The sequence below is a fragment of the Schistocerca serialis genome, chromosome 3 (assembly GCF_023864345.2).
Source record: "Schistocerca serialis cubense isolate TAMUIC-IGC-003099 chromosome 3, iqSchSeri2.2, whole genome shotgun sequence".
NCBI classification, from domain to species: domain Eukaryota; kingdom Metazoa; phylum Arthropoda; class Insecta; order Orthoptera; family Acrididae; genus Schistocerca; species Schistocerca serialis.
Window position 1 is genome coordinate 893,210,392 of NC_064640.1, and position 20,905 is coordinate 893,231,296.

At 39.2% G+C, this 20,905-nt stretch overlaps 1 protein-coding gene across 3 annotated transcripts in view; it reads left to right on the top strand.

The window, feature by feature from the left end:
• The first annotated feature begins 660 nt into the window (after positions 1–660).
• Positions 661–20,905, top strand: part of LOC126471137 (delta(14)-sterol reductase LBR-like) — an 887,948-nt gene continuing 867,703 nt past the window's right edge. For all 3 annotated transcript variants that reach the window (XM_050099227.1, XM_050099228.1, XM_050099230.1), the window contains exon 1: positions 661–852. In XM_050099227.1, coding sequence (XP_049955184.1) covers positions 845–852 — 8 coding nt within the window. In that variant the 5' untranslated portion in view covers positions 661–844. The remainder of the gene's footprint in view (positions 853–20,905) is intronic.

Genomic DNA, 20,905 nt, shown 5'->3' on the forward strand with positions numbered 1-20,905 from the left:
ACTTTTGTGGGGAAGGCAAACGAAAGGCTGCGTTTTATTGGCCGCACACTAAGAATACGCAAAAGGTCTACTGAAAACACTGCCTACACTACGTTTGACAGTTCACTGCTATAGTTTTTCTGACCTTGACAGACGTGATTCCATGATTTGCACAACTGATTGGGATATGTACTCACTTGGGTACCCATTTTTAAATAGTCCTTTACTGTAAGTCCAATACTACTTCTAGTTATTACTCTTGCTGCCCTTTTCTGCAGCTTAAGAATGGTGTCCTTGTTTTGTGCTGGTATTTTTATGTGCTCATTCTATGCTGAATCCCTAAAAACTTCTTGTTTGTTATAGTATCTTTAGATTTCTCATCTGTGCGACGAAATTGTTTTCCCTCTTTTTGTGCTAAAATGCGTAGTGTTTGTTTTCTTTGTGTTTAGTGTTAATTTATTACATATTGCACATTCGTTAACAACCTTGAGGGTTTCATTTGTTTTCTCTGAAAGGAGTTTTGGTTTCTGGTGTCTTAATAGACCCTTAATAAAGTATGAATTAGATTAATCGAAATGATATGCGCAAAGAGTACCACTGCTCATGTACATAGAGTAGATGTATCTCTACGCTTAACTCGACTCTGGAAACATGTGAGAACTCTGATTGGAAGGTAAGCGCCGCCAATCAGAACCGTTTGTTTAGAGTTTCATGGAGTAATTTGAATTTCTGCTTGAAGGAAGGTGAAAAGTGTTGTGTCGTGGTACTGCGTTGTTGTGAGACGAGTCGTGTTGAAGTGTTGTTTGTTGTCAAGCGTTTTGTGTGTTGGTTTGTTTTCTGTGGTGAAATTACATAATTTTTTCGGATGAAGATGTAAGTATTCCTTAGTTATGCGTGACTGGAAAACATTGCAGAAGTATTGTTGATTATTACTTCGTTTCTAATTGCAGAAATTTAGAAAGGATGTGGAACAGCAGATGGTTGGTCGCCTTTTTCTTTGAAACTTAACATGCATAATTAGTTTGTAACCCATACTTGTTGCATTTATTTAGTGCAAACACGCGCGAACTATGAATAGCCGGTACATCTGCGTCTACTACATCCTGTATTCTGCAACAATGGAGAAGCCTATTTTATTGTAAAATAATCAGTGTTGAATAAAAAGTCTTTGTTGTTATTTTTACACGAAAACGATAATACGAAACGTAATACCACGTTTATGTGCAAGTTCCTCACTTCGTAATAGAGGTATCTGAACAAATACGTGTGCATGGCCAATGATTTTATGCGGTCGTAGGTAGAATTGTTATATATACCTGTATCGTATTCTAGAAATGTAGCAATTCCATTCCACAGACTGTTCGATCACTTTCAGGTTATTAAATTTAGTCAATAAGGCAACATGTTGTTTTGCATGTTTGAGGCTTTTTAAAAGTATCTGCTCGATGAAGTAGTAGGCCTATAGCTAAATAATAATCCGTATTTTCCACAGTTGTTTATACGGTGAGTTGGAAATCTCAGTAGTGTCAGCGTACCGCGTCCACTTTTCCCTCGCGTCGCATTGTTGATTTTTTGGAAATACGGAAGCGTTCGATCCCACCCGTCTGCTTTGACCCATGACGTCACAAATATATCGGAAACGAACATAAACCACAATTCCAATATGGCGCATATAAAGTCGGTACGTACACATTATGAGGACGAAAATACATCGAAAAACAAACACACACACTTTCGACAAAAAGCCTAATGACGCTAACGGGACAAGAGCGGGAAATGGGATGTTTTTGAGTGGGGGCAAACTAAAGATAAACAAATTTAGACACCCACTCCCATACAAAACCACACAAAAAGACGAAAAAAACCGACATCACATAACTCCTCAAATACCACTAAACACAATATCATCTGGAATCGTACACTTCCCTTGACCTATATAGTTCATTAGCAGCTCCCGATCCCATAAATCAGGATCAAACACTTCTCTTGGCCTATATAGCACAAAAACATCTCCCAACACCAATATCAACATACACAGCCACACATTGGGATCGAACACTTCCCTTGACCTGCGCACTGTTAATTTTATCCGTCATATCCATTCCTGAACGAAAACAACGAACGATTAATTTTACTAAAATTATCACACGAAGTACAGCGAACAACACTAAATTAACCTTCACACAAAATCATTAACTCACTGAAACGAATTCCACTACAAACACAGCCGACACACTAACAATTCTGGATAATGAGCAAAAGCAAACTGAGCCCATTACACCACACAAACGAAAACCCTCAACATACCACTAGAGCGCACAACACGACGACATCTAGAAACACGCCACACTCACAAACCAAACTCCGCGCCGTCTTACGTCACAGGTCAAAGCCGACGCGTGGGATCAGACGCTTCTGTTGACCTGATTTTTTTTTGCCAAATGTTAGGAATGGTACATAATTAGTCATATTATAGAATCATGGCTTTTGTTCTACTAAATGCAGTTTATTCTAGTTGGAGAAGCAGGCGGTATTAGGTTACTTTCCGTTTTACTGTCATGGTGCGAGAGAAATATATTTCTTATTGGGTAAATGCATTTTCCCCAAGAATAAACGTGATTTTATGTCTCATTAGGTTTGTGAACAGCACTGTTTGTTTGTGAGAATGATAATGTCCCCTTTTCTTAATATGAAAAGCAAGGAACGGCTGCTTGATACATATTTTCTCTGCGATTATTTATATATTATCTTATATTTATAAAGACATCGTTGACTAACACTGAACAAAATAAGATACCTTGAGAAACAGAGGAACAGTCGAAATAATCGATAATTATCTGAAAAAGAAATCGAAACATGTAGCAGGAATCTTGCATATATATTCACTAATCATATTTCAGAATCATGCATTATTGTCATTAAGTTTTCTGATGTTAGCTGCCGAGATGTTCGTTATGAACAGGTTCTTTCTCTCTCCAGCTCTCCTCTTATAAATCTTAGGCTCTTCATATATTAGAACATTATCTGTTAGTCACTGTTAACTTCAGTGATAAAAGAACTTTCTTGTATGGTAGATTCTTTGCCAATAGGAAACTTTTCTTGTTGTTGTATGTCGCAGTGTCAGAGACAGAAAGTAATCTGTTTGTGAAAGTAGATTGCTCTGATATTGTAGTCATTGTGGGACTACTGTGTTCTTTTCAAAGAGTCACTTGATATTTGTTTCATCTTTTTCATGCATACATTGGGGTCATAGTAACACATTATGAAAGTCTGGCTAGCCGAAGATGGCTATGCCCCATTTCTCTTGTACCACTGAATGATTCTTCTATCCTTTTTCATATTTCTTCAGTTCCCAATATGAGTAGCTACATTGAAATAAGTTTTTGTCTTAAAAATGAGTGACAGGACGCGCGCGATGCAAAGTAGTAATTTTTAGAGGTGAAATGCAGAGTTATATAAAGATGCATGGCTATATGAAAGGTAGATGCTGCTTATAGGAAAATTTGACGAAACGGAACAAAATTGTAGAAGCTATACGAACATCAAGAGTCCAAATGACAACCCAGTGCGAAGAAAAGAAGACCAAGGTGTAGAAGGTAATATAAAGGGAAGAAAGTTGAAGAGAGAGTTGTGGGAAATCTAGAGAAAGTGTAAGATGAAATGATAGGATGGTGTGATGATATGAGTCAGAATGTGACAGAGCACAAGAGGTCCTGAAGTAGCTGACATTCTGTCAGAATTATTAAACACTTTTGGATAAAGAACCATGATAGAACTATTCCACCTGGCATGCAGGATAAAGAAGATGTGTTAATAGATAGGCGTATTACCAAACCACAGTCTAATAAGTCATCCTTGCAAGATACTAGGTCAGGCTCCCTATAGAAGAAAGAAATGACTGGTAGAAGCCATATTGGGAGATCAGTTTGTATTTCAAAGAAATCTAGGAATGCTTATTAGCAGTGTTGACTAGAATATGCTCTTTGAAACTATGAACCCAGACTGTAGATAAGAGTCAAATAATATGAAACAGAGGCAGTGTTTGAGATGGGAGTGAGACCAGGTTGTAGACTACCCTCTGCGTTACTCTGTTAGTACTTGGAGAAAACTATAAATGAAACCAAGGAGAAATTTGGGAAGGTATTGAAGTTCAGAGAGAAGGAAGAAAGCACTAAGGTTTGTCTTCCTAATGACATGGCAACTGTCAGAGATTGCAAGGGACTTGGTAAATCAGTTAGATTGAATGGATAGCATACATAAGATAAACTTAAACAAAAGTAAAAAATGTTAAAGGGGTGTGACTGAATTAAAGCAAATGATTCTGAAGGAATTAGATTAGGAAAGGAGCTGCTGCAACTAGTTATTGATCTTACCATTTTATATAGTTTTACTATTTGGAAAACAACATCACGACTACAGCTGAAGTAAAGAGGAAAGAAAGGGAAGGCTGGCAATGGCTATATGATAATGTTAAACATAAAATTAAGTTTTACAAGCATTTTCTAAGAGTGTGTGGTGTTGTGGAAATGAAGTGTGGGCTATATACACTACAGAGAAGAAGACACCAGATGATTTTGAAAATATATGTTGCAGAAGAATTCTGAATGTTTGATGGATGGATTGGATAATTAATGAAGAGGTACTTAATGAAATATGGCAGGAAACATCATCACGAATTAGTTATTTTTTTGTAATCGATGTCGATCATTATTTATGTGTAGATCACTTCATATGATCATAATAGAGATATCTGGTACAGAAATATTTGCATGTATTCACAGACACTGAAATTATAAATTTGAATGTAAGTGGATATAACTTGTACTATAGAACAAATTTTAATGTCATCTCAATACAGTTTCATTAAAAGTTGTTCTTATAAGCTCACATTAGCAAACTTCAGAGTGCAGTTGTACTAGTGTTTCTGCAACCAGGAAACCAATACCTGAGTTATTCTGTTGTAAAATCAAACCATAAAGACTCTCTGTTTTAGATACAGTTGTAATAGTAGATGTTTGATTATAACTAAATGTTCTTTTTTGATGTTGTTCAGTATATTTGTATGCCTGCTTATTGCACAGTAGTACAGGTGGTATACACTGTCTGACCAAAAGTATCTAGACATTAATATGGTATTTGTCCACCCTTTGTCCTTACGGTAGCTTGAACTGTATTGGGGGCACTTTCAATGAGGTGTCGGAGTGGCAGATCAGACCAGACAAGGTAGTTATGTTGGATGCTGTGGTCTGGAGTGAAGTCAATATTCAAACCACACCGGACGTTATCCACTAGGTTCAGGTTGGCCAGGCCAGTCCAGTCCCTTTCAGGAATGTAATTGTCCACGAACCATTTTCTCACAAGTGGTGCTTTGTTAAAGACGCATTGCAATGCTAGTACAATCAATCATCACCGTCGAACTGTTCTACTACTGTACACAGTGCACAGTACTGTAGAAGGTATTCATATCCTTCTACATTTAACATTTTCTTAAGCACAGTAGTGGTGAACGCACCCTAACCACAAAAAACACTCCTCCACCTTATTTCACTGTTGGTAACAGTCTACAGGCATTCACCAAACCCAGACCTTGGCATTGGACTGGCACAGTGTACAGCATGATTCATCACTCCAGATCACTTGTTTGCTGTTACCCAATGTCCAGTGGCGTCACTCTTCACATCACCTCAGGCATCACTTAGCATTTACTACAGATATGTGTGGCTATCAAGGAGCTGTTCGACCAGTATATCACTTTTTTTTTTAAACTCCCAACACACAGTCAGTGTGACAACTGGACTGCTGGTAGCACATTGGAACTCACCACTGATTTCAGGCGATTTTTTACAACTACTCTCTGCAATTATTGACAGTCCCTGTTCATCAGCACATGAGGTCTGCTTCCTCTTTGGTTTAGCTATGGTTCTTCCTTTGTGTTTCCGTTTCACAACTACATTATCAGCATTCAGCTTGGGCAGCTTTAGAAGGATTTAAATGTCATGCAGTGACTACTCCATGTTCAAAATTGCTGAGCTCATCGGTCATTCCACGCGAAGTGTCCAAGGGCTCCTAGCTCTACCATCTTCAATTTAGATGAATATTATACAGTATGTATCTGAGGGCCCTACATGAACTTGTGCAAAGTTTCAGGCTCACTTGTAACTTGGTTGAGGTGCTAGAGCCATTTTTGCGAAGACCACTTTTACCGAGACCGAAAAGTCGCGAAGGGATCTTAAAGTCTGGCATTCCACCGTTCTTAATGTAAAAGAGCTAGACTCTTGCTTCTGGGTATAGTGCTACAACATTTTGTGCTCTACACACAAATGATGGAAGTAGAGTTCAGAGAAAAATGCATTTATCGTATCTCAGTTCAAAGTGGGCAACAAATCATTTTGTGAGAAATACTTTAATGAGGCGTAAGTAGTGGAGAAAGTGCACTACGGACCTGGTCTTTTGCCAAACTACTGTCTGTCTGGTTGTTTAGTATATCACAAATTTGGGCCTGGCTTGAATGTTTAGTTGCTGTGCTACCATCCTGTAAATTTGCTAAAAATCATGAATGTATCAAAATATACCCGTGTTCAAAGTCATGTGTCTCAAAATGGACATCTACCAGATTACATTCATTAACACCATTCAACAGAGCACAGTTCATTCTATTAGAAAAACTTATTTACATTTTGATGTCTCTTTGGGTAAGACGCAAAAATTGTGTCTAAACTATTGAATTTTTTTTGTAATTTGAGAAAATTCCTTTGTGTTGGTCCATGGTGGCTATGCCACTACCAATCTCAGTGACTGGTAGCCCCATCGCCATGGGGCCACGCCCAATAGCCATGCAAGGTCAGCCACGGTTTTGTTTCTTTACTGCGGGTTCCCAAGCCTGAAAGTGGGAGTCTAGCAGGTTCTCAAGTTGGAATGTATCTAACAGGTTCCCAAGCCTTCTTAGTGTCTCTTTGTGGTTCCCAAGCCATCATGCAGAATTCTTCAGTTGTTAAATGCTTTAACTTTTTTTGTTGATGTCCAAAACTATTGCTTCCAGCAAACTGTATTGCCGCCCCAACATTGAAGCAACTGGAACTGGTATGACTGCAATTATCTGTTGTTCTGGAATGCAGAATGTCTCTTCTAGATGACCAGTGAAATGATTTAGCAGCTCCACGAGGATGCATGAAATTAATCAAGGAATCTTTTTCTTCACATGAAACTTCACAGAAATTTCCTACCCACCATTTTCCATCATAAATGCAAGTGACATACTGGCCAGACTGTAGTTCAGTAATGGCACCATATTTAGTAGCAACTTCTAACATATCGGTTAACATTTGCTATAAAGGACAATGTATTATTTGGTACTCTATGAATCTGAAGTCGCTTTTCATCAGTTGGCACAAAATGGTGGTGGTCTCTTGTACCAGACACTGTTCATCCATCCTCAAAACGTTTTTCTTCATCAATTTTTTCGTATCCAGTAATTTATTTTTTCATATTGATAAATTCAATGCCATGCACATTTTTTGACAATATCCAAACAGATCAGTTGGTGTTAAGATTTGGCTGTCAATTGGGCGCTGATGGCTAGCTCTTACAGCTAAACACTTGACTGTGCCCCCCAATTCCATCACATGGTTATTTCCTATGGCTCGTTCTGAAAAAAATCCATTCTTCAGTAATGCCAAAATCTCTTTCATGGTGGCAAAATTTAGGAAGCTCTTAAAAAATGTTGCACTGTGCTGCAGAACCGGCACTGAAATAATGAATATGCACTGCAACTGTTTTCATGTCGAAGCCAATCACCGATTTTGCCGTAGCTGATGCTTTTAAGGTCTTCATTATCTTTGTGATAAATGACAGATGGACGTATTGTAGCTTGACTATTTTCTCAGTGGAATCCTTGAACTGTCTCTTGGACAATAAAGGAGTAATTTTCAGCGAAATCCGTTAATATAATCAATTTTTGCAGTGTAGTGGTGAGCAGAAAGGGCCAAAAGTTTTGTAACTAATAGTTCAATGAATTCTTCAACTGTCATTTCTCTGGTTTAAAGTGTATCTCTGTCATTGTGAGTCCATTGTTGGAACTGAATTGTATCCTCAGTATCAATATCTGCAAAAGCGCTTTCCAAATGTTCCTTTAGAGCTTCTGTTCCTGGACATACTTAACAGCGATGAATCATGCAATCCTTTGTTTCCAAATTACAGACAATTTTGCTCAGTAATATTTTGGCCTAATCTGTATCACTTCAGGAAAGGGTGGTTACCTTCATAGTCTCGGATGTTATTGGATTTAGCATATGTTAAAATTCGGGAGTAAGTAAGGAACATGCATTTTCTTGTTTTCTCCAAAAAAAAATTCCTGCCCCGAGATACAGGCCTCCAAAGATGATACTGGGAACACCATTTTGAAGATGTGAATTTTGGAAAAAAATTTAAAATGCTGTATCTCTGTAACAGGTCTAGATATTTTGTTAGAGTTTTCTTTATTTGAAAGATATTTGCTTTGTGATTACTATGGTATCTTCTATGTGGACATATCTGTCAAAGTTCTTTTACTGGCGCCTTTTGAATTTTTTTTTATAATTTACAGAAAAAAATTATTTTTTCAAAAATTCCAATCCAGAAAAGTTGGATTTTTCTTCTGTTCATTAGTACCATGTAGTAATATATTCTCTGTAAAGGTGAGCTTCCACTTATAAGTTGGACAGGTTTTACTTTTAAAATATTTTTTTAAGCTTTCAGGGGTAAAGTATGTTGTCACTGAAGTTGTTTCTTACTTACAATGTTTATTTCTGTTGTCTTTGTTGCAGTTATTTCTTTTCACTCTCATTGTTGCAAATGTTTCTTACACTTTGTTGTAGTTCTTGTCAGTTTCTTTGTCGTGGTTGCTCATTCTACATCTACATCTACATTTATACTCCGCAAGCCACCCAACAGTGTGTGGCGGAGGGCACTTTACGTGCCACTGTCATTACCTCCCTTTCCTGTTCCAGTCGCGTATGGTTCGCGGAAAGAACGACTGTCTGAAAGCCTCCGTGCGCCCTCTAATCTCTCTAATTTTACATTCGTGATCTCCTCGGGAGGTATAAGTAGGGGGAAGCAATATATTCGATAACCTCATCCAGAAACGCACCCTCTCGAAACCTGGCGAGCAAGCTACACCGCGATGCAGAGCGCCTCTCTTGCAGAGTCTGCCACCTGAGTTTATTAAACATCTCCGTAACGCTATCACGGTTACCAAATAACCCTGTGACGAAACGCGCCACTCTTCTTTGGATCTTCTCTATCATCTCCGTCAGACCGATCTGGTACGGATCCCACACTGATGAGCAATACTCAAGTATAGGTCGATCGAGTGTTTTGTAAGCCACCTCCTTTGTTGATGGACTACATTTTCTAAGCACTCTCCCAATGAATCTCAACCTGGTACCCGCCTTACCAACAATTAATTTTATATGCTCATTCCACTTCAAATCGTTCCGCAAGCATACTCCCAGATATTTTACAGAAGTAACTGCTACCAGTGTTTGTTCCGCTATCATATAATCATACAATAAAGGATCCTTCTTTCTATGTATTCGCAATACATTACATTTGTCTATGTTAAGGGTCAGTTGCCACTCCCTGCACCAAGTGCCTATCCGCTGCAGATCTTCCTGCATTTCGCTACAATTTTTTACTGCTGCAACTTCTCTGTATACTACAGCATCATCCGTGAAAAGCCGTATGGAACTTCCGACACTATCTACTAGGTCATTTATATATATTGTGAAAAGCAATGGTCCCATAACACTCCCCTGTGGCACGCCAGAGGTTACTTTAACGTCTGTAGACGTCTCTCCATTGATAACAACATGCTGTGTTCTGTTTGCTAAAAACTCTTCAATCCAGCCACACAGCTGGTCTGATATTCCGTAGGCTCTTACTTTGTTTATCAGGCGACAGTGCGGAACTGTATCGAACGCCTTCCGGAAGTCAAGAAAAATAGCATCTACCTGGGAGCCTGTATCTAATGTTTTCTGGGTCTCATGAACAAATAAAGCGAGTTGGGTCTCACACGATCGCTGTTTCCGGAATCCATGTTGATTCCTACATAGTAGATTCTGGGTTTCCAAAAACGACATGATACTCGAGCAAAAAACATGTTCTAAAGTTCTACAACAGATCGACGTCAGAGATATAGGTCTATAGTTTTGCGCATCTGCTCGACGACCCTTCTTGAAGACTGGGACTATCTGTGCTCTTTTCCAATCATTTGGAACCCTCCGTTCCTCTATAGTCTTGCGGTACACGGCTGTTAGAAGGGGGGCAAGTTCTTTCGCGTACTCTGTGTAGAATCGAATTGGTATCCTGTCAGGTCCAGTGGACTTTCCTCTATTGAGTGATTCCAGTTGCTTTTCTATTCCTTGGACACTTATTTCGATGTCAGCCATTTTTTCGTTTGTGCGAGGATTTGGCTGCGTTTAAACTTGGAGTGGAGCTCTCTTTGCTTTCGCAGGTTTCTGTATTGTAGTTGTTCAGTGCTAATTTGTTTATTGAAGAGGCTTCTAAGAAAACTGAGACCATCCTGTGAGTTCTTTGTTTTCGTGAGGAATTTGCCAGTTGACACAGTTGCAGTGTGTTTTGTGAAAAGGACTGTTTGAAATGTCTTCTGACTGGGGCCACAGGAGAGTGAAGTGTGCTGACTATTTGCATATCCATAAAAGAGTGATATGTAAGACTAACTAAAAACAAACATTGTTCGGGTTGGGAATAAGTATTCTCATTTGAAGCCGCTGTTTCAAAGTGAAGATGTTTCCAGTGGCGACTTTTGTGTTCTAAATGTTTTGACAGAATAACAGCAATGATAGTATCTGAACAAAGTGAAGCCTCCCATGATACAGATTTTGCATCAGTAGAGGGAGGATTAAGTACCCTGAATCAATAAACTATAGAGCTAGGTGTTAGTCCTGTTAAGAAACCGTGGTCAGTGAAGTCGAGTCATAAGCTGTATGCATCAAGAAAGTGCAGAGAAATTACTAAACCTATGGATGAATACACTACAGCAAAACGGACCGCACTCTTCAAAAAAGCACTCTTGCATCTATTGCCAGGAATTTTTCGCAAATATCAATTCAGCTGGTGTATATTGTGCATCCTGTAGAGAAAAGGTGTATTTTTTATCTATTATTCCAGAGACAGTTTGAAAGAAAACAATTTTTAACTGCATTCCATCAGTATCGAAGTACATGGTCGACAAATCAAAAAATGTGAGGTCTGCAGAAGGAGGCTTTGGAAGACCAGATCCGTATTATGGTCATCCTGTAGAAGCAGCTCAAGATAAATGGGACTGCTCTTGCCAGAGCGCCAACAAAAAAGACGCTACAACCGTAACAGTTGAAAGTGAAGAGGTACGTGACTCGCAGTAGCAAAGAAACTTGTGCAATTTATAAAAGAAACTATACAACTTCATATATTGGAAGATCAAAATTTTATGCACTACGATCTAAGTGGGCAGTCCCACACCCACATAGAGATGTCTGTTAATGTGTGTACTGTGCAAATTTTGAACTTTGTGTGGTGACTTTGAAGAACTTACTGGAGCACATGACATATGACTCCTTGGTTGGGTGTGTGAAGTCATTAGTAGTTTGTGATGTAAAGCGAGAGGATTGTTTGTTTCAAGAATGTGATGACTGTCCTGGAAAGGGAGGCCTGTCTGTACCTACGCTTGGCCTGGAAGACGTAGCAGATAACTCTGCAGAAATTACATATGCTACATGGGAGGAAAATAAACTAATTAAGGAAACTGTTGCCTTTGACAGTTTCATTGATGAACTTGGTAAATGGTCAGTGAAAGCAGTAACACACCAGCATATGTAGAAATTGCAATGACACATTCCGTAAGTGGAAGGGTGTGTACAGGCTGAGGAACTATGTTCAGTGCTTCACTTTGATTTTCCACATCTACATCCATACTCCGTAATCCACTTGATGGTGTGTGGCGGAGGGTACCTTGAGTACCTCTATCAGTTCTCCCTTCTGTTCCAGTCTCGTATTGTTCGTGGAAAGAAGGATTGTCGGTATGCCTCTGTGTGGGCTCTAATCTCTCTGATTTTATCCTCATGGTCTCTTCACGAGATATACGTAGGAGGGAGGAATATACTGCTTGACTCCTCGGTGAAGGTATGTTCTCGAAACTTCAACAAAAGCCCGTACCGAGCTACTGAGTGTCTCTCCTGCAGAGTCTTCCACTGGAGTTTATCTGTCATCTCCGTAATGCTTTCGCAATTACTAAATGATCCTGTAACGAACCGCACTGCTTTCCGTTGCATCTTCTCTCTCTCTTCTATCAACCCTATCTGGTACGGATCCCACACTGCTGAGCAGTATTCAAGCAGTGGGCGAACAAGCGTACTGTAACCTACTCCCTTTGTTTTCGGATTGCATTTCCTTAGGAGTCTTCCAATGAATCTCAGTCTGGCATCTGCTTTACCGACCATCAACTTTATATGATAATTCCAATTTAAATCACTCCTAATGCGTACTCCCAGATTTTGCTGAGAAATGGTCTGCAATTCTCCCACAGGAAGTACAAGAGTATCATTGGAGTACTGACCAGGTTTAAATTTTTACAGGAGTGACATATTTTCAAAACAAGAGCATAAGTGTTGCAGTTATAAGTGATGCCACAGGACATGACTCAGCACATGCTTTGCTAGCAATGCGCAAATTTCTTAAACTGCAAACAGAAGCAGAGAAGATCATCATTATTTCTAATGGTGCTACTGGTCACGGGAAGGGGCCTCGTGATGGTGTAGGAGGCCTGCTGAAGCACCATGCTACAAAACATAATCTTTCTAGACCAAATACAGCCGTGATTCAGAATGCCGAGGATTTTACGAGGGTCATGAAATCTTACACATCCACAGCCCTCATTCTTTTCCTGAAACAGGAAATCGAATAAATCCGTGACCAGAAAAAAGAATAATAGTCCAAACAAACTACTCCTGGGAAAGGAATTCAGAAGACACATTTTTGTACTCAATGTAATGGGTGAACTCATGTTGCATGCACTTTAAAGAACAAGAAAGAAGAAATTTCGTGTGTTCGGCCAGCACCTCGGAAACAGCAGAATAATATTTAGATTCACAACCTGAGAAGGGGGATGTTTGTGGGGTGTGTGTATCACTGTGACTGATGGATTGTAGAGATTATAGACACCAGTTATGAGTTAAACGAAATTTTAGTGAACTTCATGCTACCACATGGACCAGCTGCTGGATATAGGTTTCCAGCTGAAGGACAGCTACAACGCCATCAGTGTTCACTTCCTGTTCACAATGGTTTGAAGATTGTAAGTGCTCTAGTTCAACAGGAAGGCATCACTCTATGTCAAAGGAAGATACTGAAGCAGTGGAACACATTTTTAGTTCATTGACTGGCTAGTTTCAGTATATAACAGAGTGCACAGAAGTTGTATTAATTGAAAGGTCTTTGCACGTTTCACATATATTTTGGAACCATTTAAAATGCTTGAAAAGTGATTCTCTTACTCATCTTTGAAAACTAAAGTTATGTTAAATAAGGCTAGATTTTGATTTTTATGAGCCTGTCATGCTATAATTTGGTAATAAAACCGGTTTTATGTATTGCAAAAATTTCAGTTGTTTGTAAAACATCTTCAACCTAAACGTGGAAGCTCTCCTCTTCAGGGAATGTAGAACTATATGGTACTAATCAACAGAAAAAATATTAAAATTTTATGGATTGACATTTTTGAAAACAATAATTTTTTCTCATAAATTAAAAAAAAAAAGTTTATAATGCTGTATTACAAGAACTTCGACAGATAAGTCCAAATGGAGCATTTCTTTGTAATCATAAAGCAGTTATTTTTCAAATAAAAAAAAAAACCAACAAAATATCTAGAACTGTCCCGTAGGTACAGCATTTTAAAATTTTTTTCAAAATTCGCGTCTTCAAAATGGTGTGCGCAGTGTTATCTTTGGAGGGCTGTATCTCGGAGCAGAATTTTTTTTTGGAGAAAACAAAAAAAATGCATGTTCCTTACTTAGTCCTTCATTTTGACATATGCTAATTTCAATAACATCCCAGACTATGAAGGTAAGATTTTTTCCTAGCCTGCCTGAATTGATGTGGACTATGCCTTTTTAAATCTTCTTTTATTAGGCTATGTACCAACATTAGTTTCAGATTTTGATGTATTGTGCAGACACAAACTGAACGTGAACCAGCTGTGCCTACAGTCACACACCACTTTGGCCTTTATTCACAAAATTTGGAAAATCCAATTTCCAGATCATTTTTATTGTGGTACACAACAAACGTTTCCTTTAAGTTACTCAGTAATAAGTATTTTGGTTTTTGTACCTTTTCTCCACCAATCTGAATAGTATTACAGTCCGTTTTTCCTGGACAAATCTGACTAAACTCTTCAACATGAAAATGTTCTGTGACTATTGCCTTCACAGCCTCAGAAAGCTTTTCCCCACATTTACCTTTGGGCTGTACCAATATTCCCTCTTCAGCTTTTAACTTTCCAATCTTTCTTACCATTCTTTCTGAAACACAAAATTCTTCCAAAGTCTTTTTGATAGACCAGCTTTGGGGAACTAAGGTCAAAATTTGAATTTTCTTATGATTTGATATATGTAATTTGTCTTTCAATTCTTGGATCAGCTGACTGTAATCTGAACAAGTCAAGCATTGCTTACTTGTGGGTGGTTGCTCCAGTTCACTGGGATCAAGTCATCCCACTTCTCCACTTTTCTTAATAATTGCACCTTCGACTTGATGTATTTTGCAGTTTTTATACCCTTTCGGATCCCTTGCACCAATTCATTGAAATTTTAATGGTGATATTCCAACAGCTGTTAAACTTGTATTCAAATTGTGAGCAACATTAGTCTCATCATTTTCATCTGACAGAGATGAAACTTCCATTTGTGAATATCTCAGTGTATCAGATTCTTTTCTACAGGGTTATTACAAATGATTGAAGTGATTTCACAGCTCTACAATAACTTTATTATTTGAGATATTTTCACAATCCTTTGCACACACATACAAAAACTCAAAAAGTTTTTTTAGGCATTCACAAATGTTCGATTTGTGCCCCTTTAGTGATTCGGCAGACATCAAGCTGATAATCAAGTTCCTCCCACACTCGGCGCAGCATGTCCCCATCAATGAGTTCGAAAGCATCGTTGATGCGAGCTCGCAGTGTTGGCATGTTTCTTGGTAGAGGAGGTTTAAACACTGAATCTTTCACTTAGCCCCACAGAAAGAAATCGCATGGGGTTAAGTCGCGAGAGCGTGGAGGCCATGACATGAATTGCTGATCATGATCTCCACCACGACCGATCCATTGGTTTTCCAATCTCCTATTTAAGAAATGCCGAACATCATGATGGAAGTGCGGTGGAGCACCATCCTGTTGAAAGATGAAGTCGGCGCTGTCGGTCTCCAGTTGTGGCATGAGCCAATTTTCCAGCATGTCCAGATACACGTGTCCTGTAACGTTTTTTTCGCAGAAGAAAAAGGGGCCGTAAACTTTAAACCGTGAGATTGCACAAAACACGTTAACTTTTGGTGAATTGCGAATTTGCTGCACGAATGCGTGAGGATTCTCTACCGCCCAGGTTCGCACATTGTGTCTGTTCACTTCACCATTAAGAAAAAATGTTGCTTCATCACTGAAAACAAGTTTCGCACTGAACGCATCCTCTTCCATGAGCTGTTGCAACCGCGCCGAAAATTCAAAGCGTTTGACTTCGTCATCGGGTGTCAGGGCTTGTAGCAATTGTAAACGGCAAGGCTTCTGCTTTAGCCTTTTCCGTAAGATTTTCCAAACCGTCGGCTGTGGTACGTTTAGCTCCCTGCTTGCTTTATTCGCCGACTTCCGCGTGAAACTTGCCCGCACGCGTTCAACCGTTTCTCCGCTCACTGCAGGCCGACCCGTTGATGTCCCCTTACAGAGGCATCCAGAAGCTTTAAACTGCGCATACCATCGCCGAATGGAGTTAGCAGTTGGTGGATCTTTGTTGAACTGCATCCTGAAGTGTCGTTGCACTATTATGACTGACTGATGTGAGTGCATTTCAAGCACGACATACGCTTTCTCGGCTCCTGTCGGCATTTTGTCTCACTGCGCTCTCGAGCGGTCTGGCGGCAGAAACCTGAAGTGCGGCTTCAGCCGAACAAAACTTTATGAGTTTTTCTACGTATCTGTAGTGTGTCGTGACCATATGTCAATGAATGGAGCTACAGTGAATTTATGAAATCGCTTCAATCATTTGTAATAGCCCTGTACTGGAAGGGGACATTTTTTTGGCCTGGTTTAATATCAGAGATAGTTATCCTTTTTACTAGGCCAGCTGTTTCTATGTTGATTGAGTGCAAACTTTTTCGTGCAGTTGTGGTTTTTCTTACCAGATGGGTTGCAGCATGATCTTTGCAAAAATTCAAGTCTTTGTAGGAGTAAAGCTTCATGGTGGAAGCATAGTTGAGCATTTTCAGTAAAGTGTAATCCACTCCATCTAGTAAGTAATTCTTGTTCTTCTAAGGAAAGTTCCTTTACAGCTTTTAGTCCTTTTAAGGCTCTGTATGTCATTAAATGGCATGGGGAGTCAGTATTTCCGAAACTGTATACATTAACTTGACCTGGTTTTTCCATTTTAGCAGTAACTTGATATGCTTCAGGCACCAAAAACAAATTGTCAAGTCCTAAATAAAGAAAAGAAATAAAATTAATAAGCTTCATGCAAGTGATGATCATTTGCACTTACTACATAGACTTGTTGAGATCTGTCTCAATAATGCATTTGTCCAAGACACACTGGCTGCATCCTACACCTTATGGTCTGGGGTGTGATAAGCTGCAACTCATGATCACCTGTGGTGCTTCTGGAGGGGATGCTAACCAGCACTCAATACATGAGTGTTAGACCCATTCTTTTGCCATTCTTATAATAGGAGGCTTATGTATTGTTCCAGTAGGATAATGAATGCCCACACACTGCCCATGAAACTCAATGTGCTGTGCAAGGTGTGCAGCAGCTTCCCTGGCCAGCACGATCTTTGGCCTTGTCTCCATTCGAGGATGTGTGGGATATGGTAGAACAAGAAGTGACTCGTGCAACTCACAAACCAACAGAACTATTTGGGGATAGTATTCACCATCTGTATGATTGACTGGATGCCAGTCAGTGCTTGCATTGCTGTCCGTGGAGGCTACACTACGTACCAATATGGGTGTTTGAACATCAGTCAGTACCGAATTGGAAACCTCTGGAAGGGGGGTACCTTTTTTGACAGTGTAGGTTAAGAACAATATTAGACCTTAGATTGATCTTTGGGGAACTGCAAGAGGGATTTCTCCTCAGTCAGAATAATGTCCCTAGACTATATTGGTTGAATTACTAAGAACAACTTTCTGGATTCTTTTGATTAGATGTGACATAATCCTTTGATTGGCTATACTGTCAGTCCCATGAAACTTCAGTTTATCTAGGAGCTGCACCAAAGAAAACATTATCAATTAGGATCTTACTGTCTTCATCCACTCATGTTGGGAAGTTAATTGCTGGGATCAAATTGTAAGATGCAAATAAGGTTTCCTGATCATTTTTCCTAACCGACTCCTTTAGGACATCTACATTGAAGTCACCACAGACTATTAACTGCTTGTTGTTGTCTGATGAGTTGTGTAGTAAGGAATCCAGATTCTTCATAAATGTTCAAAATTTTCCAGTATGGCTCTATATATATTGTTACAATGAAAAGTTAACTATTTTTTAGTATTAATTCACAAGTGCGCACACTTGTGTGTGCTGATCACTACAAAATTCACTTGTCTCAATGTTTTTGAACTTGTGTTATGTCTTAATATAAGTAACAACTCCTCCTAGTTCTGCACGAGAAAGCTGCTAGAGAGTAATCTTTTATATGTAACTTATCTAACCCTGTGGTTATGTGGTGTTCAGACACACACAGGATGTCTATCTTTCCAGAGCTCTCTAACTTTTCCAAACAGATCTGTTCTACCCTATTACCCAGTTTAGATGTAATAACTAACCTTTCTTTTCTGTGCAGTCTTAAGTATTTTGTTGTTCTGTTATTTTGACTTCTTTCAAAACAGGTTACCTGAATCATGATTTTAAACCAAAGAAAAGGTGCCTCTCACACCAGTAACCACAGGGATCTTGCTTTGTGTGATGGTTGTCCCTGTATATTATCTGCAAGAAGCTCAACCAGCTTATCTTTCCCTCTCGTATTCAGGTTTAAACCATGATTAATATACCCCCTTCTCCCAGTTGCATCAGTCGCCACTGCGTTTATGATATTTCATTTCAGTCGGCAGTATCTTGCTCAACTCAGTCTCCACACACAGCTCACAGCAGTGTTAATGTAGAACTAGCCATGGCACTGTAGGACCTCTAAAAAAACTCTCATTTGTGTGTATACTTGCTACTCCTAGTTCATCAATGTAACCCTTAATGCTATAATTACTGTACTTAGCCAGGCTGTTCCCTGCCCCACCTACTACTGTAACCTGATCCTGTTTGCAAAATCTTTACACAAATCCCCTATATCCTCAGTCACTTGGCTAAGACTAGCACTTGGCTTCGCAATGCTTGTGATGTGGTACATGGTTCCTAATTCATCTTGTGCCACTGAGCGTACATCCATCTCTTGGCTACTACTTAGCAGCAAGACTCTTTCAGAGAGAGAGAGAGAGAGAGAGAGAGAGAGAGAGAGAGAGAGAGAGAGAGAATCCTGAACAGGAGGCAAAAACTTGTGTCCTTCAGGAAGAATTAGAGCATACTACATTTGAACTTGATTGGTTGATGGTGGAAAAAGATCGTGGGAACTGGGTAAAGGTAACAAACAATGGGCAAAAGGAGAGCAGCTCTTCAACTTCGTCTACATTTGACTTACAGTTTCAAATAAATTTGATTTGTTACCTGAACATCCACCTGTAGGGTGCAGCAGACTTCTAGCAAAGAAACTCAGTGTAGACTGGTAACAAGAAGGAGATCTTTTTCCACCTACAGCCAATCAAGTTCAAATGTTGTATGTTCTAATTCTACCTGAAGGGCGCAAGGTTTTGCCTCTTGTTTAGCGATTCTCTTCTCTCTCTCTCTCTCTCTCTCTCTCTCTCTCTCTCTCTCTCTCTCTCTCTCTCTCTAAAAGAGCCTAGTGTTCCATGGGAAAGCCTTGTTGAGTTCCCCATTCGGTTCTCCACTAAAGTTGCCCAAATGAAGTTCCAAACCACAGTTCACATATACCACTGCCTCTTTGACTATCCTGTGGCATCATCCACACTTATGCATTGCGACAGAGATTACTCGCTTGAAAATAGACTTAAATCGCTTAACATACTTTACACTACACGAATGACACGCTATTTCGAAGGGCCAACTGGCCGCCATCTTCTGATGAGACTACAGGTGTACAGTCACATTGGAACTGAGGTAGTATCAGATTCAGTGGCTCCTTTATACACCAGGAACAGGCCACTGTGTGCGTGCGAGAAGTGAAAGGGCTGCCCTCTGCAAAGTGAAGAATTGCAACATCACCAGTGGTAGAAACTAACAATAAGTGATGAATCGCAAATTAAGATGCAGCTGATTGAAAACTATACTGTTTTTGTTTTATATCTGATAAATAGGATGCCATATCTTGCTTAAAGGGAAACCTTTACCCCTATTAATAACATCGTTGGATAATCTTATTTTGGTGGATTCCTTAAGTAAACAACTCCAATAACAGGATGCCGGGCAATAATTTGTCCCTTTTTAAATTACATTGTATGCCCTTTGTTGAGATAATTCTCAGTGATGGCAGATTTTTCGTACTGGAGCAAATATGTGTGACATTGATGTTCCACGCATTAGTCATGGAACCATATGAATAATCTGTTCAGTATAAGCATTTGCGCAGTGACTGGGAATTTTGTGTACCCCAGACTTCCTCAGCCCCTTTTGCCTGAAGATGGGATGATGAATTGCCAAAACTGGTAGTGAAAATAAATAACTTCTCAATTGCACGCCTATTGGTGAATTGTTTTGTTAAATAGTTTACCAGCCACTGTTCCATGTTTACAATGGATCAACAGATACTGATTTGCAAGTGTCCATTGTTGGTTCACATGGTGGTCCATATTGAAAGCATGTACAGTTTTATGATCAGTATATCTCTTTTGCTTGAAACAACCATAAGTTCCTGTGTCAAATTATCAGAATCTGAAATAGCATAAGCTTCCTTAACCAGTGTAGTAAAATTTTCGTGCTTTGATGTGATGGATGACTACTCGTAGCATGGAGGTGGTGTTCCGTATGCTAGATTTAGGTATACACTGTGTTTCAAAGTCCCATTTTCTCTTTTATGTACTGAAACATCCAATAACGATAATTTGTCATCTTTGTCAATCTCCATTGAAAATTTGATGCTTGGATGAAGGCAGTTGTAATGATTTAAAAAGGGATGAAGAGCTGCCATTCCATGTGGCCAAATGATTAAAATATCATCCATGTATCTAAAAAAAAAAAAAAAAAAAATGGGGGTTTAAGAGAAGAAGCCCTGAGGGCAGTATCTCTGAAATCTTCCATCTATCCGTATTGTTGCCTGTCTTTTCATGGAACATATTGAATATACTGCACTCAGGACTTCTTCTCTTAAATGCACTTTTTTTTTAGATAAGTGGATATTATCATCATTTGGCCACATGGAATGGAAGCTCATTATCGGTTTTTAGAGCATTTTAACTGCCTTCATCCATGCTTCAGATTTTTGCTAGAAATTGAAAAAGATAGCAGATTACCTTTTTTGGATGTTTTAGTTCATAAAAAAGAAAATGAGACTTTGGAACACACCGTATACCGTAAACCTACGCACACAGACCATTAACTCTGTGCTACTAGTTGTCATC